Source organism: Mytilus californianus, unplaced genomic scaffold, assembly GCF_021869535.1.
Source record: "Mytilus californianus isolate M0D057914Y unplaced genomic scaffold, xbMytCali1.0.p SCAF_10, whole genome shotgun sequence".
Lineage (NCBI taxonomy): Eukaryota > Metazoa > Mollusca > Bivalvia > Mytilida > Mytilidae > Mytilus > Mytilus californianus.
In genome coordinates this window covers 22,147,784-22,174,554 of record NW_026262582.1, presented here as the reverse complement: position 1 = coordinate 22,174,554, position 26,771 = coordinate 22,147,784, and the positions used below count along the sequence as shown (strand labels likewise).

General features: G+C 33.5%; 1 protein-coding gene across 37 annotated transcripts in view; it reads right to left on the bottom strand.

Annotated features, from left to right (window-relative positions):
• Positions 1 to 26,771, bottom strand: part of LOC127717770 (tyrosine-protein phosphatase non-receptor type 23-like) — a 74,981-nt gene that overhangs the window by 21,115 nt on the left and 27,095 nt on the right. For all 37 annotated transcript variants that reach the window (XM_052223565.1, XM_052223571.1, XM_052223572.1 and 34 more), the window contains 14 exons: positions 25,763 to 25,877; positions 24,706 to 24,771; positions 21,069 to 21,208; positions 19,882 to 19,973; positions 18,500 to 18,704; positions 17,271 to 17,434; positions 16,361 to 16,512; positions 15,087 to 15,280; positions 12,788 to 13,977; positions 8,799 to 10,784; positions 8,218 to 8,266; positions 5,660 to 5,904; positions 4,241 to 4,612; positions 2,447 to 2,543 (listed from right to left, as the gene is read on the bottom strand). In XM_052223565.1, coding sequence (XP_052079525.1) covers positions 2,447 to 2,543; positions 4,241 to 4,612; positions 5,660 to 5,904; positions 8,218 to 8,266; positions 8,799 to 10,784; positions 12,788 to 13,977; positions 15,087 to 15,280; positions 16,361 to 16,512; positions 17,271 to 17,434; positions 18,500 to 18,704; positions 19,882 to 19,973; positions 21,069 to 21,208; positions 24,706 to 24,771; positions 25,763 to 25,877 — 5,067 coding nt within the window. The remainder of the gene's footprint in view (positions 1 to 2,446; positions 2,544 to 4,240; positions 4,613 to 5,659; positions 5,905 to 8,217; positions 8,267 to 8,798; positions 10,785 to 12,787; positions 13,978 to 15,086; positions 15,281 to 16,360; positions 16,513 to 17,270; positions 17,435 to 18,499; positions 18,705 to 19,881; positions 19,974 to 21,068; positions 21,209 to 24,705; positions 24,772 to 25,762; positions 25,878 to 26,771) is intronic.

The window sequence follows — 26,771 nt, the reverse complement described above, 5'->3', positions numbered from 1 at the left end:
CAACAATGAGCATAGCATATACCGCATAGCCAGCTATGAAAGGACAAAATACTAGGAGTCCATTACTTCTGATATTACATATAGATATATGATTAATGTATAAATACGCAATCACGTATACGTCCGATGCTAAATTGTTGGCTTTGTTGGAAGGCAAAATATTTAGCCCTATACTGACTGGAACTAGTATATACAACTGAAAACTAGATAAATAATGAAAATCAAGGAATCAATACATGCTATAACAGCAAATCTGAACGAAACCAAAACGCATATTGATAAATTATAAATATACAACTTGCATTTCAGCAACTGTTTTGTTAGTCATTATTTATGATGCAATTCGTGAATAAATTATCCTACACAGTGGAACAAATGGGAAGTCAAAATACGTTAATTTCTGGATTAATACTTCTGCAAAGACAATGTCATTATATTGTTTCAATAAACCGACTTAAATAAAAATCAAATTATAACTTTGTAATGATTATAAATGTTTACCTTTTGAAATAAATTTTGATATATTGAATATAGATACAGAAAAAATGAACTCAAATGTTTTATTTGCATGTATTGTATGACGTATTTAATAACATCTATGTGTAAAGAAACGTTTGAATTGCCCGATCTTTTTGTAAAGCATGCTATTTTGACGATTACGAATTCAGACTCTGACACTAAGAAAAATCTTATTAGAATAAAAAAAAAAATTCTGATCGGCCGTATATAAACCTCCCATCACTTTATTCATATCACATATCAATTTAAAAAAATTCGCAACGATGTCAAAATAGAAAGGCTGACCAAAATGTTCAACTTGCGGCTAATGATTGACAGGTATGATTAGACCTTGAGGCTCTTGTGGGGAACGTGGTGTCTAAAGTAAAAAGAAGATTATTCAATTATTTATTTTAGGACTCGTACGATATGTCGATCTGATATGGAAATTTGTGAGTTTCTTTTAATAGCACAAAGAAATAAGACGATAGAAGGGTAACAATTTTGTAACCATAAACGAATGACTCGTATTTATAATTTACGGGACTGATTGTATCGAAAGTTTGATGAAAACATTCGATTTCAAACCTTCTTGGTTGGAATGAACATGTTCGATGTATATGCAAATAGGTCTTTATTATATAATGTATTTAAATTATCTTCATCAAATACAATACAATATATAACATGTATCTATGATATCCTCCATAAAGCGTAAATATCTGTACAGGTAAAATTTAATTCTGATCAATCGGGTACAGATTGAATTATTTACGACCTTCCACTTGTATTGTACAAGGAATATCACAGCAGGTGTTAATTACACTAGGACAAGTGTCAAATCAGTATGACATCTTGCCGGATAACTGAATCTTCAGTAAAAAGACTCTATTAGTACAGGAACTGATTTCTTTTCTAAACATGACAATAAAGAAGAATTTTATAAGGTGAGAATATTTGTAGTTGTGTATTGCAAAGTTACCACGTGTATTCATCCTGTTCATTGGTCACATTAAAATAGATTTTTCTTTATTGAACAATTACCAAATTCGATATTTAAATCGTAAGTAACTTTATTATCTCGACTGAAAAGAGTAATAAGACAGTTTTGTTTATCTGACTGTAAACATTGTATATATCACAACGAGCTATTAATAACCGTCGCTCACGCACCAGTAGTTCTATTGACGACTCAATACACACCAGTTTTATCGGACCAACGGCTAATTCCCGTCGACACTGTATAATGGATTATGTAAACATCTATATACAACGATCTATTAATTACCGTCGCTCACGCATCACTGGTTCTATCATTGACTCAATACACACCAGTTTTATCGGACAAACGGCAAATTCCCGCCGACATGGTAAATCTCCGGATGACATGCATAATTTTCTGTGACACAGCAAATTTACGATGAACCTCTAATTATTTTCCGTTCCGCGCAGATTATCCAAAAATCGCGGTCATTTGCCAAATAGGTCTACCAGTGTATCTATTATGATTTCTTTGCAAATTTTGCAAAACGTGGATCTGGTAATCTAAAATTTTGAAAATTGAACAAGACACTACATGTGATGCCTTGAAAAGTATACTGTACTCGTTTTAAGACAATGACAAAAAATTCCTCACTTAGAGGGTACAATAAAAATTCAATGTCAAAAAGTCAATTTTCTGACCAACAAATCAGTTAATAGTTTCCAACATATAATTCAACAATCTAAAGTTATAGACCAAATGTTGAAAATTCAGAAATTAATGCATGCATTTATTATTACGAATCACTGATTAGTGGTAAAAATGTGAGATCTTATTAAGGTGAATGTAAAAATTTTGTGAAAGAAAATCACTACTGCAATTTTGAATGCAAGATATCACTCACTACATAGTGAGATGTGTACCATGTATGCAGTACAAATACTTGTATAAAGTTAGGACACTTACAAGGTAAAACATCCTGATCTCTGTTTTTCATTGGATAACATCGACCAATCGCCATTGAGTTCTTCTTACCATGGATATCATAGTCTTCTGTCACCTCCTAAAATATATATTTTATATTCATAACTCAATAACAAAAGTAATGAGAAACATACTACTGTTTATAAAAAAAAACATTGCTTTATTGATACTTCAAAAGATTGCAAGATAACTTATATATATATCCTGCAAGTTTATATTTGATTTATAAAAAATAGCAATTTCAAAACTTAAACCCCCAATTAAAATAAATCTCTTGACTGATTGAAAATTTAAGGCAGTTTTTTCCCCCAAATTTTCCCAATGACAGCTTTATATGCATAACATTAAAAGAGCTCATTCCAACATATTCAGGGTAATTTGCACACTAAATGTGATAAATTTGAAATAGATAAAAAGATCCAATAGTGTTTTTAGCACCTAATGACAAGCAGATTTCCTGGTGTGCCAAAGTTCAATAAATTGAAAATACATGTAAAACTTAGTTGCGTCCAAGCCCTTTTTTCTGGATTTACCTTCATCAGAAACTCATAAACCCTAAAATTTGAAATCCAAGGATGTTTCAGTTCTGGAAAAACATGAAGGAGGTATATGATCAAAAAGGACCTAAAAAGAATAACCAAATATATCTAAGCTCAACTTTGCCTGAGGGAGATGGAATCTATTTTCTTAATCTATAAGCATAGAATTAAAAAACAAATATGTTATAAATCATGTCAGTACGTATACTGAAGCACTGACTTCTGAGCTGGTTCATTTTCATTTAAGAATTTACAAGGAACAAACATGCTAACAAGAATAAACAGTATAGCTATTTTCTCACAGTGAAATAAAATTAAGGAGATGTGGTAAGATTACCTTTGAGACAACTATCTACCAGAGACCAAAGGATGAGGACGTTAACAACTGTAGGGCACTGTATGGCTTTCAACATTAAGCATACAGTATAGCACGTTATAAAAGTCCCTGGCACAGCTAAAGTGTGAATCAATTCAAAAGAAAAAAATCAAAAACCTGATTTATTTTATCAGGCAAACCTCAACCAACTACAACCACTGCTGAATTACAGGCTCCAACTTTGAGCAAGCACATAAAGAAAAAGCATTCTGAGAGTATTGCATGGCAATACATAGTCCCCTACCGGTTAAGAATTCATTGTACTGGAACAAAATGCTAACTTGATCTGTAACTTGTCATGATGTAAACTTTATAACAAAAATAAAGTCAATATCTTCAAGGATGACGAAAAAAAGTGTGGAAAACTAATTATTTGAGTGAATTTTCTAAGTCCAAGGACCATAACTCTGCACAAAATCGTCAGACTGGAACAAAATTGGAATTTGATCTGTAACTTTTTGTGATAAAACTATATACCAATTATTAAATCAATATCTTCATTCATGACAAAAAAAAGTGTGAAAACTGATTATTTGAGTGAATTTTCTAAGTCCAAGGACCATATCTCTGCACAAAATCATCAGACCCGAACATAATTCGAACTTGATCTGTAACTTGTCATGATAACTCTATATACCAAATTACAAATCAATATCTTCAAGCAAGGAGAAAAAAGTGTGGAAAACTGAGTTGCCAGACAGATGGATGGACAGACAGGCAGACAGACAGACAGACAGACAGACAGACAGACAGACAGACAGACAGACAGACAGAACAGACAGACAGACAGACAGACGGACGGACAGAGTGCAAACCTAAAGTCCCCTTCAACTTTGTTGAAGTCGGTAGGGGACTACTTACCTTCCAAGCTATATCCAAATGTGAAGGTCCAGAACAAGTAGCTTTATCCAAACTTTCAACAAACTTGGCTAATTTTTCAGTCTCTGCAACAAATTTATCCATTTTAGATGAATCTGGATATGGGTCTTTAGAAAACTGTCTCCCAAGCGTTCCTTTCAATATAGCATCCTCTTTCTGCTGTGCTATTTCCTGTGCTGTAAGAACTTTGGGTGTTAGAACTGAGTCAGGTGGTTCATGGGTAGAATCTACAGGACTTGATGATAAAATATCATCCAGAGATGAACCAATGGATGAACAGGAATGTTTCCTTGATAACAACTTGAAATCTGATTGGCTGGTGTTGGAATTTGATCTGGAATGTGACTTTTCAGGCTACAATGATACAAACAAAATTATTTCAATGTTGAATTTTACACCAATCATGGAAAAATGAAAGAAAAAAGTATTTTTACTAAAATTAAGATAATAACGACATCTTTTCTAATAGAACAAATGTACCCTCAATTTTTGTCAATCTGTTTAGAATTTAATATCTCGTCATAATGTTTGGCTTTAAAAAAATGCTGCTTTTCATAGATTTCAAATAAATGTGTGCAAATTTTTTTTCTACTGCATTTGAAAATTTACAAGGTGTACATACAGATATAGATCTTGTTATCTTAACAAACTGGTTCATTTGAACATGATGAATACAATGAAATGTTGGGTATAAGTCAATGGGCCACAACTCAATGACATAAAGTATAGAAAGACATCTAAAGGGATAATATATAGTCTTCAACAGTAGATAAGTGTTTATTCATTTTGGTTAGCTCAAAATTGTTTAAAAAGTGTAAAAAGGGTGTGAACAAATTAAACAGAAACTATAAAACAATACAAGTTATTGCTGTATATTTCATATAAAAATATGTCTTTTTTTCAAAAAATTATTTTGAAGGCTTTGTGGTTGTACTTCAGTAATCCTGATGTTGAAAGACACAGATGCCTGAAGTATATTTGTTTATTTGTCTTCAGTGGTTTTTGTTTTCTTCTGATATGAACATGTATGATCATTGTTTACAATTTGGTTGTAATTAATGTAATATATAGCAAATTTCTGGACAAAAATAATACTTCTGTTTAAATCAGCAGAAAATGAGAACTTCTCACAACAAAAATATTACCAAATAGACCTGTGACAAGTTATATTCTATTGTTACAAAATTCATTAGAATCCAACAATTTAATTTTGGAAAAAAGCATAGTTTTATATGAAATATGTATCAAAAAATTGAAGGCACCAAATTATTTTGCAAAATGCTAGAGTTTTGTATTGTGCATTTATTTTGGCATGTCACCTTATGGCTTCAAGTTTCTATATAGTAGTACAACTCTTACAAATAAATCTGAAACAAAATTTTTTGTTTCCACACAATATACCTGTTTTCTTTGTATTATTGGAGATTCTCTAGCTCGTGTATGAAATTCCATCTTCGATGTAGTTTCTAGTTCTGTAACATCTTGTATGGATGGCGTTTTTGTTTCCATAGTAACTTCCTGAAAGGATGACTGGATCTCTGTTACTGGTTTCATTGGGCTTGGTAGGATTGGTTGTGGTAAGATATCTGGTGGAGAAAGTGGGTTCATTTGCTGTATTGTTGATGAATAACTTGGCTGTGGTGTACCTATGAAAAAGGAGAGTGCATTCATTTCAAGGATAAAATTTCACATATAACAAAGGCCAACACAGTTGAAGATTATAAATAAATTCCGAATGACATTTATGTATTCATTTAATATTTTTATACAGTCTAATAACATTTTCCTACTACAAGAACATTTTAAAGCAAGCTGTCAACTAATAATATGTCACTCAGTTTTCTTGTAATATTGACCACTGGAGATGTTACAACTGAAATTAATATAAACAATAGCCTTAGGCTTCTAAGAGCCTGGAGCACTCAGTTGTCAACATTTTGCTGTTTACTGTTTCTACCTTTCTATTGAAGAAGATATTTTTTAAAGTTTACAGCAACAGACACAAGGTGATGTCAATAGCTCACATGACCCATATGTTCAAGTAAGGTTAAAAGTTAAATTATAATTTACCAATACTAAGGATTTTCTATCCCAGGAAAAGGAAATAAACACATTTATTCTAAAACCAGTTGTTGGCATGATACGGGCTATGTTCTTCTCATATATTTTATGATGGTATGATACTAAACCCCTAACGGGAGGGATTGTACTCGATTTTCATATGATGAAGACATAATCTTTCAATCAGTTTAATTGAGCTCTGGAGCTGGCATAGCAGTAACTGCTAGTAATCCTTTGTTCATTTATGTATCATTATAATTTTGCTTAGTTTCTTTTGTTACCTATTCTGACATCAGACTCTGACTTCTTTTAAACTGAATTTTTACTGTGCGTATTACTATGTGTTTCTTTATCATACATTGGCTAGAGGTATAGGGGGAGGGTTGTGATCTCAGAAAACATGTTTAACCCCATCACATTTTTGCGTCTGTCCCAAGTCAGGAGCCTCTGGCCTTTGTTAGTCTTGTATGTTTTTTAATTTTAGTTAATTTATATGTTTTGGAGTTTAGTGTGACGTCTATTTTCACTGAACTAGTACACAATTTTATTTAGGGGCCAGCTGAGGACCATCTCCGGGTGCAGGATTTTCTCGCTGCATTGAAGATCCATTGGTGGCCTTCAGCTGTTGTCTGCTCTTTGGTCGGGTTGTTGTCTCTTTGACATATTCCCCATTTCCATTCTCAATTTTATTCCATAGCTGTATTTGGCAAAACCTTTCAGAATTTTGGGTCCTCATTGCTCTTCAACTTTGTACTTTATTAGGCCTTTTTAACTTTTTTTGATAGGACTCTTGGAGCACCACTGATGAGTCTTTTGTAGATAAAACCAACATCTGGGCCCTCAGTCATAAATAAAACTTTACTCAGAGTACAAATTATGTGCTCGAAACATCCAATCCAGTATTTTGATTAGTTGATTTCTGTCTGAGTACGATAATCGTGCTTGAAAGTTTTATGACCGCAAGGCCTGGTGTACACAATTTTAATCCTGGTATTTATGATGAGTTTATTTACCCTGATGAAGTAATAGAGCTATTAATGTTATGATTTGGACTTATGTTATCATCTTAAATTGAATAAATAGGATATGTTCCAATAATATGTGTAATTTAATTTTCTTCTGAAGGCATTTGCTAGCAATTGACAAAAAAAAATATTGATCAAAACATTAAACTGTATTCACCACCAGCAGCAAACTAAACAAATAGAAAACAACAAACAGTGAAGATACTTTCCATTTGATCCAGGCATAAAATGTAGTTGGCTAGTTATCCAGGCATCAATGTAAAAATCATGGTTGTCAGCTATATATTTAAACAATCTGAGTACAATTATTGCTGTTTTCTTAAATTTGCTTTATCTTTCTTTGTGATAATTTTTCATATCAGGCTACTCGACTAAAAATGGGTTTTTTCTCTGTCGAGTAGAGTGAAAACACAATGATGTCATCAGCCTACATTATTGGCGTTATCTAGGGAAACAGTGATAAACAGATTATCCATGATCTTTCACAAACTTGAGGATGTTTCTTCGATGAGATTCCAGCTGAGAAACACCTTCTTGTTTAAAATAAATGGAAAATTTGTCCAAGGGATGATGCCCCCGCTTGCGTATAACATTATAAAGGGACATAACTCAAGAACGGTAAAAGTGACGCAATCCAAATTTGATCTGTGTTTTGTAGTAATAAGCATTGTGTATCAGTTTCATAAAATTTGGTTGAGGCAAACTAAAGTTAGAGAACGGAAACTAATTTTGGAACATACAGACATACGGACAGATGTAGGCACAGACGTACATACGGACAAGGGTAACACTTAATGGCCTTTGGCACAGCCTTATGTAACAGGTAACATGAACAAGACAGCCATTGTGTCTATAAATTTTTCTTATACTCACCTTTCTGCATTAATGGCTGTGACATTTGTGACTGTCCAGAGAGAGGTCTCTACAATATATCAAATATACAAACTATAACGCTTGTAAATATTGCTGAAAAAGTCCATTAATGTTGTTCAAGCAATAATTTGAACTAAAGCAGAAAGGGAGATGACTCAGAACTTCTTTATAGAAAAATGTACAGTAAATTTACTTATTTTGATTATAATGTATAATCCTTACAAAAGCTGACAAATTTGCATATCTTGTATAGTTTGGAAAAAAAAAGCTCTGTGATCCAAGCTTTGCATTATATTTTTTGAAAATAGCATGACAAAAATTAATTTTGACAACAAAGGCAGGGGTTTATTCACACATAAAATTGGAATAACTCCATCAAATTCAGGCTATCTTGACATTGCGTTGTTCTTTGTTGCATTCTTTTCTAGTAAGTGTATTTCTTTTTAGGAGGATTTTTGATGTTGTGGTCTGTTGTACTGTCCAATATCTTTCTTATCTACTGTTATACTTTTTGAAATTTTGCATTGAAAGAATTACATTTTTATTTCAATATTGGATTTCAATTGTCTCCATATACATACCTGCATCTGTTGGTTAGTTGTCTGTTGTTGTACTGTGGGATACCCTTGGTGCTGGGAAGTCATGGATACTGACGGCTGTAATTGCACATTACTGGTCGGTGGCACTGAGGAATGATATTGCTGTTGACGCACCTGTATCTGTCCTTGCTGTTGGCTATTCCCAATAGGTTGTGGACCTGACTGTGCCACTGCAGTCATGGCCTGACCTTGTTGTTGGTGAATGCTTCCTTTATTTTGTGGTATCACATTGGAGATTGTTGTCATAGTTTGCCCTTGTTGTATAAATCCACTCTGCTGTGACATTCCTGGTGGCATTGCAGGAATTTGTTGAGGAACTTGGGACAATGAACTTGATTGTTGTAACTGGGGCTGTTGGCCAAATCCACCATAAGTGGATGGAGTCTGTGGCATTTGTGGCTGTGTACCTTGATGAAATTGTGGTCCTTGTTGTCTTGGTATTTGTTGTCCTGTACTTGCTATATTGGTAGTTTGTGCTACCTGTTGTCCTAACAACTGATTTCCCTGTTGACTGCCAAAACCTTGACTTGATGGTGGTTGTGTCAGTTGTCCTGACATGGGTTGAACTGGTTGACCTCTTAAGTAACCTTGACTAGATTGATTGGACATATATTGCATTTGACCTTGACCAGCCTGACTCATCTGTGCAGGTGCATTACCAGATGTTGTAGTTTGCTGACCCCCATATCCATTATATGGTTGTTGCAAAGCCTGTTGTCCAAACTGTTGTGGTTTAGTTTGTTGTTGGTTTTGTGGCTGTTGTCCAAATTGTTGTGCATTACTTTGCTGCTGAGAGAACTGAGTTAGCTGTGAAGATGACGTCTTTGACTGTTGGGGCGGAGTCTGAGAGGTCACTTGAGTATTTTGCCCTTGATTTGGTGGATACTGCACTGAACTTCCAGGCCCACCTTGACCTTGTTGATTACTGGGTTGCTGTCCATAATAGTGATTTTGCTGTTGACTTACATTTGGTTGTTGAACCTGTGTCTGTGGGGGCGGAGTCTGAGAGGTCACTCGAGTATTCTGTCCTTGATTATGTGGATACTGCACTGAACTTTGAGGACCACCTTGACCTTGTTGATTACTGGGTTGCTGTCCATAATATTGATTTTGCTGTTGACTTGTATTTGGTTGTTGAACCTGTGTCTGTGGGGATGGAGTCTGAGAAGTCACTCGAGTATTTTGCCCTTGATTATGTGGATACTGCGCTGAACTTTGAGGACCACCTTGACCTTGTTGATTACTGGGTTGCTGTCCATAATATTGATTTTGCTGTTGACTTGTATTTGGTTGTTGAACCTGTGTCTGTGGGGGCTGAGTCTGAGAGGTCACTTGAGTATTTTGCCCTTGATTAGGCAGATACTGTGCTGAACTTTGAGGACCACCTTGACCTTGTTGAATACTTGGTTGCTGTCCATAAAAGTGATTTTGTTGTTGACTTGTATTTGGTTGCTGAAATCTTTGTACCTGTTGTTCTTGACTAATATTTGCCTGAGGAAACCTTTGGGATGTCTGAAACATTTGCTGTGGACCAACATTTGGCTGTTGAAATCTCTGTCCTGATGGCTGGCCAGGGGTTTGTTGTTGACTAGCAATTGGCTGTTGAAATCTTTGATCCTGGACATGTTGAATGGGAGGTTGCTGTCCAGATTGGATATATTGATTAGTTCCAGGAACTGCTGTTGGTAACCACTGTTGTTGACTCTGTTGTTGTGGTAACTGACCTTGACTTTGAGGAGGGAAATTACCTTGATAGTTTTGAGATTGCTGGTTTTGACCTTGACCCATCTGACCTTGCTGATATATCTGCCCTTGACTCTGACTTGGCTGAGAGGTCATTGTTTGTTGAGGCTTATATGTTGACTGTTGAGAAACATTCTGTGGATGTGGTGGAATCCCTGGTGTTGAAGGAACTTGTCCCTGTGATGACCTCTGTGCAGATGGTTGGTTGTAAGTAGTTGTATTAGTCTAAAAATATATATTCTCACAATTATCATTAATAATAACAGTTAATAAACAAATTTATTACATTAATTGCAATGAAACACCATGATTTCCAGTAAAATTAAAAAAAAAAATCAAACTCCTCTGGCTTCATAAATAAAAGAACAGAGTTCCAATGTCCCCTACATTGCACATATTTTATCTGTTCTGTCCAAGGGCAATAACTAAAACAATTTTTTTTTGTTCTTTAAACCTTTTTTAAACTATCTTACTAGAGAGATGAAGACTTGACAGCAATATCCAATATATTTAATAATTCCTTTTTTCCATATAGTTTATTTTGTTAAGGGGCATAACTCTTTTTTAAAAAGTTGATTGGCACTGATTTTCAAACTCGTCTGAGTCTTTGCTGACATGAACCTACAATATAAGTTTCATAAAAATCTGACAAGAATTGTACACATGAGAGCGCTAATGATGCAATTTTCCATATAATAAATGTTTCCAAGGGGCATAACTCTTTTAAAAATAGTTGATCGGCACTGATTTTAGAATTTGTCCAAGACATTGCTGATATAAACCTTCAAAATAAGTTTCATAAAAACCTGGCAAGAATTGTACTCATGAGAGCACTAACATTTCTATGTCCAACGCAAGGCATTGCACAGGGAACAACAATGGTGTTGTCAAAAAATTGTCAACAAGACTTGAATATGTGTGGAAAAAGATATAGTTCCTTGCATTTTCTACTTTATTTCCATTAAAATATCCATGGTCAATGTAATAAAAATATTTACACCAAGATGTTGTTAAATGAAATTGGATACCCTGCATTAATCATGCTTTTCAAAAACATATGGTAAAATTGTTGAAAGACCCCTCCTAAATTATTGAAAACTATCATTCTGTATTGGCAATAATATCTTTGTGTAAATTAGATACACCAATTCGGGCTAAGGCCCTCAAGGTGTATCTACATGTAAAACATATACATGCATTTGTGAATTAATGTGTTGTTTGCTCACTTGTTGAATACTTTCCTATATTATATAATGTAAATTAACTATTATTTTTGTGTTTTTAAATATGAAATGTTCACTTAATATGTTGTATATTGCTGTGTCTGTCAAATTTGTGTAGATAAGTTTTTTAGCATTTCAAGATACTGTGGATTCATTATTATTCATTAGATACCAATTTTTGTGGATTTTGTTGGTACAGGTGAACAACGAAATTAAATATCCACGAATATGTAAGTTTTCCTTAATCCACGAAAATTGGTACCCATGAAAATAATTGAATCGACAGTATTGTTTCATGTAAATAAAGATGTTCTAATTTATAAGTAATATTCATTCATGCACTTCTTTGCTTTCCACCATCGACGCGAGTCATATTTGTTGTAATTTTTTCTATTGTATCACTACTAAAGCTGTGGTTTCAGACAAGTTGCAATGACAAACTGTTGCAGTAGTATACAAAGGCCAAAATTCTAAGTGCAAAGGGGCATAACTCATAGAAAAAAAATGGAATTATAATATCCTGTCCATATACACATGTAAATAGTATTTTGTTATTATCTACAAAGTTTCATGAAATTCTGTAGTGTGGTTTCAGAGGAGTTGCGCTGACAATAACCAGACTGACTGACGAACAGACAGATGGACAGGTAAAAAATATTATACCCTATTTTATAAGAAAGTTACAGAGGTACAGGCTCTATTGTAAAAACTTATCCTTAAGATGGGAGCATGAAAAGCTAATAAGACTAGGTGAAACCAAATGGACAAAAAGGTCTCACCTAAAGAAAGTGAGGATAAGATATCTATGTATTGTTCAAATTGTTTATTCTGACCCTGACACAATTGGAAAAGAAATACCTTTATGTCACAGGTAAGATAAAACAAAGAATTAAAGGAGATATGACCCAGGTCTATTATCCCTTTGGTATAACATAATTACATTTTAAATGACCTTCTCCTTCAATGGATATATATAAAACATTCCAATCAAACATAAAAACATACCTGTGCCATAAAACTTTGTTGTCCAGATGATGGTATCTGATTCATTCTATCTTGTAAAGCATTTCCATACCCTGGTGGAGCCATACCTGACTGTGCTGGGTGTCCTGAAGGTACAAATTGTCCCCCTGATTGTTGCCCACCACTAGTTGGTCCCTGCTGTACTGTTGACGACACCACATTTGTTTGAGGTACACTTTGTCCAGTCTGAACCTGTTGCTGTCCTATATTTCCTGTAGTATATCCTGGATTGGAAACAGATTGCCCTTGTGTTGGTTGGTAATTAGACTGGTTTGGTGCAACCTGACTAGCAAATGATTGATTTGGGCCTGGGGTCTGTTGACCCGCTGATGTACTAGGTGGCATCTGTGGTAAATTATTAGTTGAGGGGTAACTGACATTTGGACCACAGCCACCTTGCATCTGTGGCATACCTGGTGACATTGCTGATTGTGGCTGACCAATATTATATCCTGTTGTAGACTGTGGCACACTTGGTTGGACCATTCTTTGTTGTGGTTGTGACATACCATGAGGTCCAAGATTTTGTGAGTAAGCAGTTGGTTTGGTAGATCTATCAAATCTCACTGTACCCGGCATTCCTCCATGTAAACTTGGCGATTGTGACGGAGATGGATAACTTCCAGTTTGACCTGCTTCTCCTGCTGATGGATGCTGGTAACCATGGCCCCCTGGTGGCTGCTGGTACCCACCAACCCCTTGTGGCTGTTGGTAACCACTAATTCCTGATGGCTGTTGAGTTGACCCAGTCACAGGAGGTAAAGAATGAGCTCTTATCATGGCTAAAACTTTGGGATCTGTAATTCCCAGTTTTCTAATATCTTCATCACTCAAGCCATGTAATGGACTAGATGGTAAACTATCCGGCCCAGGAGGAAGATGAACTGGTGATGATATCAAACTACTTGGAAGGGATCCAGTAGCCACTCTGCCTTTTCCAAATGTTTTAGGTTTCATAAAAGGGAGATAATCTTTTAATTTAGGTCCTTCAAACCCTGGCAGGGATGCATGCAAGTCGGGCATTGGACCAATTGGACCAGATGTACTACCAGGCAAGACTCCACTTGGACTAACTGAAAAGTCATTAGGACCATATGGTAAGGCACTGCCTGGACCTTGGAGCATTGATGTGGATTCTGCTGGTTTCTGTGTGGAAGGTCTTACAGGTGGTTCTGAAAAAAAAAGCAACTATTGTATAGACTGTCTCTAATTATGATTTATGTACAAGTATGAAAATAAATATGGATTTCAATACACCTAGTAAAAACAATTTTTTAAAATGGTGAGCATTAACATGATTAATGTTTGCATATATAGAGAGAGAGAGAGAGCTTTATTTTTTGCCCATCTTGAAGAAATTTTTAAACAAACAAAATATAGTTTAAGCCTTTAAAACAAAATAATTGGATTGTTTAACATGGAAGTCAAGTATTTCCTGTTGTTAATTTTCTTTTTATGAGAGCCCTGATGTTTCTTTGGCCTATCTTATGTGCTTACTTCCAAACTTCTGTGTCTAAAGTGACATTCTAGATTTCAAAGAACTTAATCAGTTAAATGCATAAAAGGGATTTCATTACCACAAATAAGTTATAATCTTCATTTGGTTTTCATGTTTGGCTTTTCCTCTAGACATCCTTTCACAAAGATCTAGAGCATATCACATCCTAATTTTTACAGTGATGTTGTTTACATTATTTAAAAAGAGCTCCATATGTAGGTTTTATTCATTGTTGAAGGTCATACTGTGACCTGTCATTGTTCACTTTTTAATCCTTTAGTCTCTGGTTGATAGTTGTCTCATTGATTAACATTCATACCACATCTCCTAATTATATATTAACCATGCTATACATTAAGAACTAAACATGTGATGCCTACTTACGCTAGCTTTGTGGTATTAAAGAGGTGTATCAAATGAAAAATGGCTTTTCCTGGATTGTCCACCATATTATACAACTATAGCCTTTGTATGAGGTTGATACAAGGATACATTGACCTGAAAGAAGTATATTGACTGAGGACAAAGTCTGAGGTCAATATACTTCTTTGGGTTGATATATCTTGTATTGACCACATACAAAGGCTATATTCACCACATATATTTCTGAATGTGCAACCTGAGATGAAAAAAAAAAATGCTGCACTTACTTGTACGTATACTGAAAGCATGAAGATGTTTTGTTGTTTTTCTTATTGCAAAAATAGAATCTTAAATTTTGTACTGCAATTTTGTGAAAATCAAAAATCCCCTTCTTCACTTTCTCCTGTCATATTGTTTTACCTTTAGGTTTGAGTCTGTCTATAATCTGTTGTCGTTCTTCAGCTTGCTGTTTACAAATTCCTCTACATCGTTCTAACAACCTGTTGATGTTGGATTCAAGCTTCTTATAGAAATCCAAACCTTTCTGTGACTTCGCTAATAAATCTTCATAAACATCATATGAATTCTTAAGTCCCTCTATGGTGGCTTCTCTCCTGAAATAATCAAGCTCTTGGATTTTATAAATCCATACAAAAAGGTCAGGATTTGGGCAAATTTTCACGAACAAAAATTAACAGATTTTGGGGTTCCTATTGCCCTCAGTCTTTAATTTTCTATGTTATGTTTTGTAAACTTATTTGTCTTTTGATGTCTTTTGTTTTTTGCCATGGCATTGTCAGTTTCTCTAGAGTTATGAGTTTTGAATGTTCCTATGGTATCTTCCGTCTCTTTTTTTATGTACAAAAACATAAATATCCTCTTCAAACTTGAACGACAGGGAATCTTAAACATATCTACTTAAAGAACCTTTGTGAGTATGCTCACATACCCCACACCCCACATTGTCACAGGACAAACAAATTCAAAGACTCATAACTCCTACAAAAGTAAATTGATAAAAAATAACTTGAAGATATGCACATCTACAAAGTATGGCCTTATTATCTACAAAGTTTCATGAAATTCTGTTATATGGTTAAAGAGCTGCTGCAATGACAAAACTGTTGTGTATTTGAGCCAAAACTCTGAGATCAAAGGGGCATAACTCCTAGAAAAAAATGTTAATCATAATTCCTGTCCATATGCACATATACATATTATGACTTTGTTATCTTTAAAGTTTCATGAAATTCTGTTGTGTGGTTTCAGTGGAGTTGTGATGACAAGAACAGGATTGACGGACAGACGGATAGGTCAAAAACTTTATACCCTACACAACTTTGTTGCGTGGGGGTATAAATATGATTGCCATGAGGAAACTACAAAAAGGACAAAAACATGTAAATTCATCTTACCTCGTAATTGTATCTGTAGTGGCTCTCCTTGTAGTAGCATATCTGGCATTAACATCAGTCAAAGCTCTAAGTATGTTATCCTGAGCATCTTACCTTGTAATTGTATCTGCTGTGGCTCTCCTTGTAGTAGCATATCTGGCATTAACATCAGTCAAAGCTCTAAGTATGTTATCCTGAGCATCTTACCTTGTAATTGTATCTGCTGTGGCTCTCCTTGTAGTAGCATATCTGGCATTAACATCAGTCAAAGCTCTAAGTATGTTATCCTGAGCATCTTACCTTGTAATTGTATCTGCTGTGGCTCTCCTTGTAGTAGCATATCTGGCATTAACATCAGTTAAAGCTCTAAGTATGTTATCCTGAGCATCTAAGTTCTGGTGGATGTAACCTATCTGTGTGTCATGTTTTTTAAGTTGTTCTTCAAACATTACCTGAAAATATTAAAAAAACAAAAATGTACAACTGCACAGTGCAAATTAAACATTAAGTTGTGTGATAATTTTAACAAAGTTTTAAGTAATGTTCAGTTATCTCAGAGTATCTATGCAAACCTAATTTCTTAATCAAATCATGGGAAAAATACACTAAAGATTGATCTTGGAAGTCTTTAAGATGCAGTACTAAAATTTTATGGATTTGACTTACATTTTTTTTTTTATCAAAGACAGATAACTCTTTTTCATCTTTAATCTTTGAACTTTGAATTTCACATGTAAAACAATTGGTTTCTTAACTGTTCATAATACTATGCCACCAAAGTGGTTACTATTTCTACAACCATCATGTATTTCAATCTCATTGCTTATCTCATCCTCTTTGGTAGGGCCCCGGAACTGAGCTTGTCACCACAGTATTACTGCCACAATCATGGGCTACAATCGGATAAGATTCTCTTTGATTTGGTTTCTGGACTGATACCGCTGAATACTCAACCTGTATAACTGCAATATTCTGTGCCATAATCTGATTGGTTCTCTTTGATCTGGTTTCCAAACTGATAACTATGACTACTCAACACCTGCATACTGCATCCATCCTGAGCTACAATCTGATTGGTTCAAAGTTTTTATGATCTGGTTTCTAAACTGTACCCATGACTACTTACTATAGTATTACAGTCCCAATCCTGTGCTACAATCTGATTGGTTCTCTTTGATCTGGTTTCTAAACTGTACCTATGACTACTCACCATGGTATTACTACCACCATCCTGTGCTACAATCTGATTGGTTATATCATCCTCTTTGACCTGCTTTCTAAACTGTTCCTCTAGCATTGCTCTCTGATTTTTCATTTCATCAACTTTATCAAGTAACCTTTGAAGCTCTTTAACAACAGCTTCTGACTCTGGATCTATAATAAAATTTAATAAAAGAGGCATATTATTAGAATATTACAGATAATTTCATGCTTTTGTCACAGCTGAAGATTGACCGATCAGATTATTAGATTGTGTTTATCTTTTTAAGTTTAACTTTCTTAAAGTTGAAAAGGGGGAAATCCTCAAGTTTTACCATATATAATAATAAATATCTAAAAATCGATTCTTTTTTTGTTGAATCACTACAATTTTGTTTGAGATCAATTTTGCAAATCTCATAATCATATTAGATATGGGTAGAAAATATATCTGAGATATCTTTAAACCATTTTATTTAAATTGGATTTAAAAATTGTGAATTCCCATACAGTTGGAGATAAAACCCAGAGATCTCACCTCCTAAAAATTGAAAGTGCCAGGATGTTCGTAAATATGCATCTTTTCATGTTTAAGTTTAACATCAATACTATATCATAAATAATATCTTGATCATTTCAAATACTGACTGTATTTTGTAATATCAATTTTAAAAAATATTCAAATGATAATATGTTACAATTCCAAGCTACTATAACAACCTTGAACTACTCAAATAATTAAGATTTTAGCTTTTAAATTACTGTAAATTCAAAAATTTTAACAATCTTTTTATCATCCCGAAAAAATGTGACACCTAATGTTTCCTAAAAATGAAACTCTAATTTTAAATTTTTACTTGTATGCACCATTTTCTGACATTTTTACATTTTATTTCTTAACCTCAGAGTGTCAAAATAATTTGTAGGTCTCATTGGGGTCTAAGCATGATGCAGGATTGGCTGATTTTTTGTAAGGATGAAAGTCAAATTATTTTGTGTATAAACGGGAAACAAAGTCGGGCGGGACACGTGAAATTACAAGCACTATTATTACAATGACAAGCCGGATACAGGATTCTGACAAAACAATAAGTCGGATCCAGGATAAGACACCCCCCCCCCCCCCCCCCCCCCCCCCCCCCCAATGAGACCCCCTAATTTCACATACAAACTCACATGCCATATGCATGATATAAAAAAAACAAAACAATGAAAGTATGAACTGCTATCCAGTCTTACCTCTGTCTCTTTCCAGTGAAGGCAGGTGATTCTTGATATCTTCTAAGGGACCAGCAAGAAGCTTTAGATTGGTAATGTGTGTATTCATTGCTTTATGTAGATCAACATTTGACTGGTTCCCTTTTTTGTGACCTTCCTGGAACCGGTCACAGTCTTTCTTTATTTCAGGAAGCATAGGATTCTGAGACCTTTTCCCAAACTGTTTCTTAAAAGCAAAGATAATTGCAATTTAATACCATTCCATTAATTTTAAAACAACTAATTTTTATGAATTATTTTAGAAGTTATTTGCAAGTTTATAAATGAAATTTTGAAACAGTGGAAGGAATATTATTAAAAAAAAAAAAGAAATCTTCAGAGAAAGATGAAACTATGAAATCTGTCAGATATGGTAAAAACAATGTTTTGTTATGGAAAACCCAGAAAAACCATTTTGATAATAAAACAAGCAATTAGATTCTGTAAATTTTCACTGACCTCCAGTCCTGCTTTAAGAGGAACTTTGGATACAAACACAAAAGTTGCAATATACAGAAATTAAAAAAACAAGCACATGTTGGAAACTCCACTTCTATTGGAAGTGAGAAAAGTTGTAGTTGATGTTTTTTTCAGAAAATGTCTCAAAATGTTGATGGCAGTACTTTTTTGTTTCTATAAGTTCCCTTTTAATGTGAAAGAAATATGCAACATTCCCATTCTTTAATTTAAACAATGAGTGATAGCAATATGATTACAATAAGAATATTTAGAAATTGACATTTGGTAGAGAAACTAGTTTATTATCGTACTGATGACTGCATGTCAAACTCTGGAAGTCTAATTTAAACATTACTGTGTTGTTAGTTTGCTGCCTCAGTGATATATTTCCTTTCATATCTGTTCTAACATCATGATTATTTAAGAAATTCCCTAATCATAATACCTGAAACTCTTAGTATTCTTAAACACCTCATATAAAATACCTAAAACTCTTGATAATTTTAGACATCTCCTAATTATTATACCTTAAGCTCTTGATATTATGGGATAATCCATGATCATATTTCCTGAAACTCTAGTAACTTTGAGGCAGTCTTTTTTTCTTATATCTGAAATTCTTTACATTTTGAGACAGTCCTGTATCCTTAATGCCTAAGACTCTTCATAATTTGATATAAATATAATCACAATACCTGAAACTCTTTATTATTTTGAGATAGTCCCTAATCATAATAATTGAAGCACTTGGTATTTTGAGAATGTCTCTAATCATAATACCTAAAACTCTATATATTTGAGACAGTCCTGAATTATAATATCTGAAACTTCTGATATTTTGAGACAGTCCTGAATTATAATATCTGAAACTCTTGGTATTGTGAGACATTCCCTTATTATAATACCTGAAACTCTTCATCTTCCTTTATATCATTTTCAATCAAATCATTTATTTCCTGTATAGCCAGCTCAACATCTGTAGCAGTGTTAGATACAGCTGAAATTTAAATATGTTCCTATGAATATGCCTTTTCTTATCAAGAATTTTTTTATATATTTATTTGTCCATTTATAAATTTGGTGTTGATGTCAGCTCTTGAGTAATATTTTTTAAATCAAAATTCAGGACCTCAGGATTGGGCCTTTATATTTGCAGGAATTTAAGATTTACACTTATCGGGACTCAGGAATAAATAATTTATTTTTCAAGATTCTTTAATTTTCCAGGAATTCAGGTTGACACCCCATGCTACCCGCTGTCTGCATTGAGCAATTTTAGAACTTGTCATATGGTATGGACTCATGGCATTACTGAAATACCATATGTTGACATCTAAATGTTTTCTTTATCTAGCTTTGATTTGTTAGGTTGTTTGCTCACAGATGAACACAGTCACACACGCACACACTATCCTCTTTCACTCATATAAAACAATGCCTTGTTGTTGGCAAAGGTTAAAAAATTCTCACTCAAATCAAGGAAAGCATATTTTCTTTAAGTTACCTTACATAAGATTAAAAACAATATTTATTATTACTGAGAGGTATTGTAACTTAATAAAAATGTGCTCATCTTATTTCCATATTCAATGGCAGTTCACATTTTTTTATAACCTGTTTTGTTTAATGACCATCAATTTGATTCACATGATTTACTAGATTAATACAAAATTTAAAATCAGTTTTAAAATCAGAGCTTAATGATGTTAATATAGAAAACAGTCATTGATCGTTATTATAGTTTTTTCATATTGTAAAGTTGTTGTATTGCAAACAAGGAATCCAATATATGTGTATGTTTTAGATTTGAACAAATTTGAAGCTGAAAATTGGATAAGTGTACCTTGCCAAACTTCAATCTCAATTAAGATATGTTGTTATTACAGTAAACCAATTAATTTTTTGGATACTTTTTTTTCACTTTCAACCTTTTTCAGTTGATTTCAGGTAAATGTATTTTGGTTATTATCTAAATTTGTTGGTGTATGCATAAAAGATAATATCCAAGTTTTACATATTTTTGTTCTTTTCTACTCTTAAAAGTCGTAAAAATAAATTGATCGTGAATATTAATTGGTTAACAGTATACTACCTCCCATGGCATCCACCAGATCTTTTATAGCATTTGGTCTAACGCTAACAGCAGCACACTTCTCAAGCAAATCTTGTGGTAGTCTCTCTGGTTCAAAGTTCAGTTTAGAGGGATCAAGGTTCAAAGATGACATGAACTGCCTATCAGCAAAAATGATTGTCACAGATTTAAAATGAAGTGTTTAGTAAGGTTTTTAAACAGCTAGGAGTTTCTAACAAGAAGTATTAGACTCATCTTTTAAACTTATTAGTATCTTAGTTCATTACGGATGTATTTATGAATAAAAATATGAGAATTACTGAAATACAAACTGTAGGTCATGGTGACCTAATTATTATAAATAAAAACTGTTTTGTATCATCAGTCAGGGATATAACTCTATAGGGTTATTACAGAAAAATAACATACATTTGTTATTGTGGACTAAAAAATCAAAGAACTGTGATAACATTTGTATGTTACATGTTTCAAAGGGACAATATACATCACTAGTTTAGTTAAAATGTATACAAGTTCTATTGATATTACTATTGTCTTTATCATGTTTATTTATACTTAACTATAGAAAGATATAACAGTTCATAGTTTGCCAATTTTGAATAGTACACCTATATCAGCTGTATATGTTATTACAGAAAAAATATGCCTGTAATAACTAAAGGGTGTTATCACAGCTTTTCTATATCACTCCAAAACATTTTCTCAGACATACATCATGCTTAATTACAATGTATTCTAATTTATTGTAAGACATAATGACCAGAGCATGTAATGAGGTTCTGCGCAAGCTTCCCAGTAATTCCCAAGTGTCTCATATAATAGGTTACATTCCTTTAATAACTAAGCTATGTTATTACAGCTAATTTTATCCCTTAAAAGCCTCGTTTCATTGATTTACCATGGTTAATCAAAAATGTATTAATTTAATTAGAAAATTAATTATCAAGGCTATGCATTTAGTTTCTGCGCAAAGTCTCAAGAGTTCCCTGGAGCCCATTATAAATTAAAATATTTTTGATTTATTTTACAAATAACAAACATATGTTATTGCAGATTTTGAAAATTTAAGGAATAAAGAGTAGACAACTCATGAAAGTATCTGTAATAACACACACAAGTTATTTTCTGTAATAACCCTATAGAGTTATATCTCTGACTGATCATATAAGAAAATTGCAGTAGTCAAAGATAACAGAGATATAAATGTATTTACTTTAAATGTCCATTTTAAACATCATTTTAATACTTACAATAAAGCAACATTTTAAAATTGTTTTGTATCATATAAGAGAATTGCAGTAGTAAATAAAATGCTCCGCAGGGTGTAGCTTGATACGACCGCAGAGGTCGAACCCTGAACAGTTGGGGCAAGTATGGACACAACATTCAAGCTTGATACAGCTTTGCATTTGGATTGTGATTAAATATTTGACACAGCATAGGTTTCTGACACAGAATGAATGTGGTCTAAGAACTTAAAAATTTTAAATTGGACATTCACCTATTATGGTCTAATATCCAAAATCTAAATACATGGTTAGATTCAGCATATCAAAGAACCCCAAGAATTCAATTTTTGATGAAATCAAACAAAGTTTAATTTTGGACCCTTTTGACCTCAATGTGGACAAAGTTGATAACGGGGCCCAAAAATCAAAAATCTAAATACATGGTTAGATTCAGCATATCAAAGAACCCCATATATTCAATTTTTGTTGAAATCAAACAAAGTTTAATTTTGGACCCTGATTTGGACCAACTTGAAAACTGGGCCCATAATCAAGAATCTAAATACATGTTTAGATTCAGCATATCAAAGAACCCTAAGAATTCAATTTTGTTAAAATCAAACTAAGTTTTATTTTGGACCCTTTGGACCTTAATGTAGACCAATTTGAAAACGGAACCAAAAATTAAGAATCTAAATACACGGTTAGATTTGGCATATCAAAGAACCCAAATAATTCAATTTTTGATGAAATCAAACAAAGTTTAATTTTGGACCCTTTAGACCTCAATGTGGACCAATTTAAAAACGGGGCCCAAAATCCAAAAACTAAATACACGGTTAGATTCAGCATATTAAAGAACCCCAAGAATTCAAGAATAAAACCCCATTGAAATTGGTCAAGAAATAAGCAATTTATACGAAGTATCTTCTTTTGCACAATACTGTGCAATTAAATATTTCTTGCTATTGCGCAATACTGTACAATTGACAATTTCTTGCTATTGTGCAATATTGTGCTATTGGATATTTCTTGCTATTGCGCAATACTGTGCAATTGAAGATTTCTTGCTATTGTGCAATACTGTGCAATTGAAGATTTCTTGCTATTGTGCAATACTGTGCAATTGAAAATTTCTTGCTATTGCACAATACTAATTATATAATAATTTACACATCCTGTTTGGTGTGTATCTCCTACCATATCATTATTATTTGCTTTTAAATATAAATCAGAAATAACCAACTTAAAATGGAAAATTTTAAAAGAAAAAAAAAAGGAAAAAAAAAAAAAATCCACCCCCAAATTTTTTGAACCCCCTTATGATTTATCACCCCCAAACTTAATCCTCACCTTCCCTTTGTGGTATGGTACCTTGCAGTACAATTTCAGAGAGATCCATACACTTGAACACAAGTAATTGTCTGGAAACTAGAAAAATGTGTTTTTTGGCCCCTTTTTGGCCCCAAATTCCTAAACGTTTAGGGCAATTACCCCCAAACTCAAACCCAGCTTTCCCTTTGTGATATGGAACCTTGTAGTACAATTTCAGAAAGATCCATACACTTACACACAAGTTATTGTCCTGAAACTAGAAAAATGCTTGTTTTTTGCCCCTTTTTGGCCCCTAATTCCTAAAATATTGAGGCAATTACCCCCATCATCAATCCCAGCCTTCCCTTTGTGGTATGGTACCTTGCAGTACAATTTCAGAGAGATCCATACACTTGAACACAAGTTATTGTCTGGAAACTAGAAAAATGCTTATTTTTTGCCCCTTTTTGGCCCCCAATTCCTAAACGTTTCGGCAATTACCCCCAAACTCAATTCCAGCTTTCCCTTTGTGATATGGAACCTTGTAGTACAATTTCAGAAAGATCCATATACTTACACACAAGTTATTGTCATGAAACTAGAAAAATGCTTGTTTTTTGCCCCTTTTTTGGCCCCTAATTTCTATAATTTTGAGGCAATTACCCCCAAAATCAATCCCAGCATTCCTTTTGTGATATGGAACCTTGTGGTACAATGTCAGAGAGATCCATACACTAACACACAAGTTATGTCTGGAAGTTACAAAAATGCTTATTTTTGGCCCCTTTTTGGCCCCTAATTCCTTTACTGTTGGTACCATAACCCCCAAAATCAATCCCAACCTTCCTTTTGTGGTATTGAACCTAATGGTAAAATTTCATAGAGATCCATTCACTTAAACTAAAGTTAGAGTGCGAAAACCAATGTGTCTTCGGACGACGCCGGACGACGCACGACGCCAGACGACGACGACGACGCCGCCAACGTCATACCAATATACGACCACAAAAATTTTTTTGCGGTCGTATAAAAATAACAGAGATATAAATGTATTAACTTTAAATGTCCATTCTAAACATCATTTTAATACTTACAATAAAGCAACATTTTTCTCCTCTATTTCTGCTCCAACTGTTCTCATTAACTTAGCCTTTTCTTCGCTGTGATAAAAAAAAGTATATTTAGCCTATATCAATTTTTTAGCTACAGATGTTTTTTTCAAGAAACAGTTTTCTTGACTCTAATAAGGGCTTTTGAAGGAAAAAATATATTAGGAGGTTGGACAACACCTTTTTGTATAACGTATCACCAATAATTTTTATTTGCATTTGCAACAGAATTGTATTTGCCTTTCTCCATTGTTCTCCCTTATTTAAATACCTATAGAAAAAATATCATGTGGGGAGTTACCCTTCAATCCCTGACACTTTGAAAGTCCTGCAGAATTTTTTTTTTATCAAATCATGAACATATTCTCTCATGTAAATTACATTTGTAAGGAGAAATTGGGAAAAATTGTTTTGAATATTTCTCTATCGTTGATAATTCAAATTAATTTATGAAACTATTTGAATTTGTTATTCAAAACCATAAAATATTTCCTCTACACAATTTTTATCATGAAAACATAAAAATTTGTGTCCGCCAAAATTTTGTTTTCTCTGTACCATATATTATAAAGTTAGTAACAATACATCTTGTCCAGTGTGATTTAGAGCTTGACCTTTATCATGTTAAAATCTGCATGTTAACCTCTACATTTTTTGGGTTCATGTTTATAATGAGTTGTTGAGTTATTGCTTCACTGATGTATTCCTCGCATATTTATTTTCCATGTGAGCAATTTTCAAAATTCCTTTAATCCTGTAAATAGTTTTAAAAATTTGAATGATATTTCTTATTCAGTAAAACTATTGTTTCTGTTACTGTCGTGGATTTATTTATTATCATTGTTTAAATTGTTTGTGGATTCACAATGATTAGGGAAAAAGTGTATTTTTGAAATTCACTGTTTTGCAAGAGTCTTCATGCATGTCTATAGAAAATTTGTTTTTCTTTGAACATTTAAATTTGTGGCCTACCATTTGAACTTTCAAATGTTATCAAATCTTATTTCAATTCATACAGTTCCACTCCCTATGGTTAACTCACCTGTACATAGAAGATGCTTCATGTGCAGACATGGGAACCAGTTTCTGGAATATATCAGTTCCAGATACTTCAGGATCATTCCAGTTGAATGGTATACCTTTTACCAATGATGCACCTGGAATTATAAGTATGTATAAGTGTTCTTCTCATATAATTTACAATGGTATGATACTAAACCCCTAACGGGAGGGATTGTGCTTGATTCTCATATGATGAAGACATAATCTTTCAATCAGTTTAATTGAGGTCTGGAGCTGGCATGTCAGTAACTGCTAGTAGTCCTTTGTTAATTTATGTATCATTGTCATTTTGCTTAGTTTCTTTTGTTACCTATTCTGACATCGGACTTGGACTTTTTTTGAACTGGGTTTTACTGTGCGTATTGCTGTGTGTTTCTTTATTCTACATTGGCTAGAGGAATAGGGGAGGGTTGAGATCTCATAAAACATGTTTAACCCCGCCACATTTTTGCGCCTGTCCCAAGTCAGGAGCCTCTGGCCTTTGTTAGTCTTGTATGTTTTTTTTAATTTTAGTTCATTTATATGTTTTGGAGTTTAGTATGACGTCCAATTTCAATGAACTAGTACACATTTTTATTTAGAGGCCAGCTGAGGCCCACCTCTGGGTGCGAGATTTTCTCGCTGCGTTGAAGACCCATTGGTGGCCTTCGGCTGTTATCTGCTCTTTGGTCGTGTTGTTGTCTCTTTGACATATTCCCCATTTCCATTCTCAATTTTAATATTATTTTTGATTTACCTAATTGCTATCACTAGATCAAAAATCTTTCTTCATATTCTATGATTTTAATTTTCTACACAATATGACAACAAACTTTCTAATAAAAGAACTGAACAGAGGTCCAAAATATCATGGAACTTTACAGTTTTATGGAAGATTTTCTTGAGAACTGGCTTTTCATTGGTAGTAAAGAAAATGTACGGCAGAAAATTTATCAATTTCTTTCTTGTTGAAATCTCAAAGTGTATAACAAGTCTCCAATGTTATACAT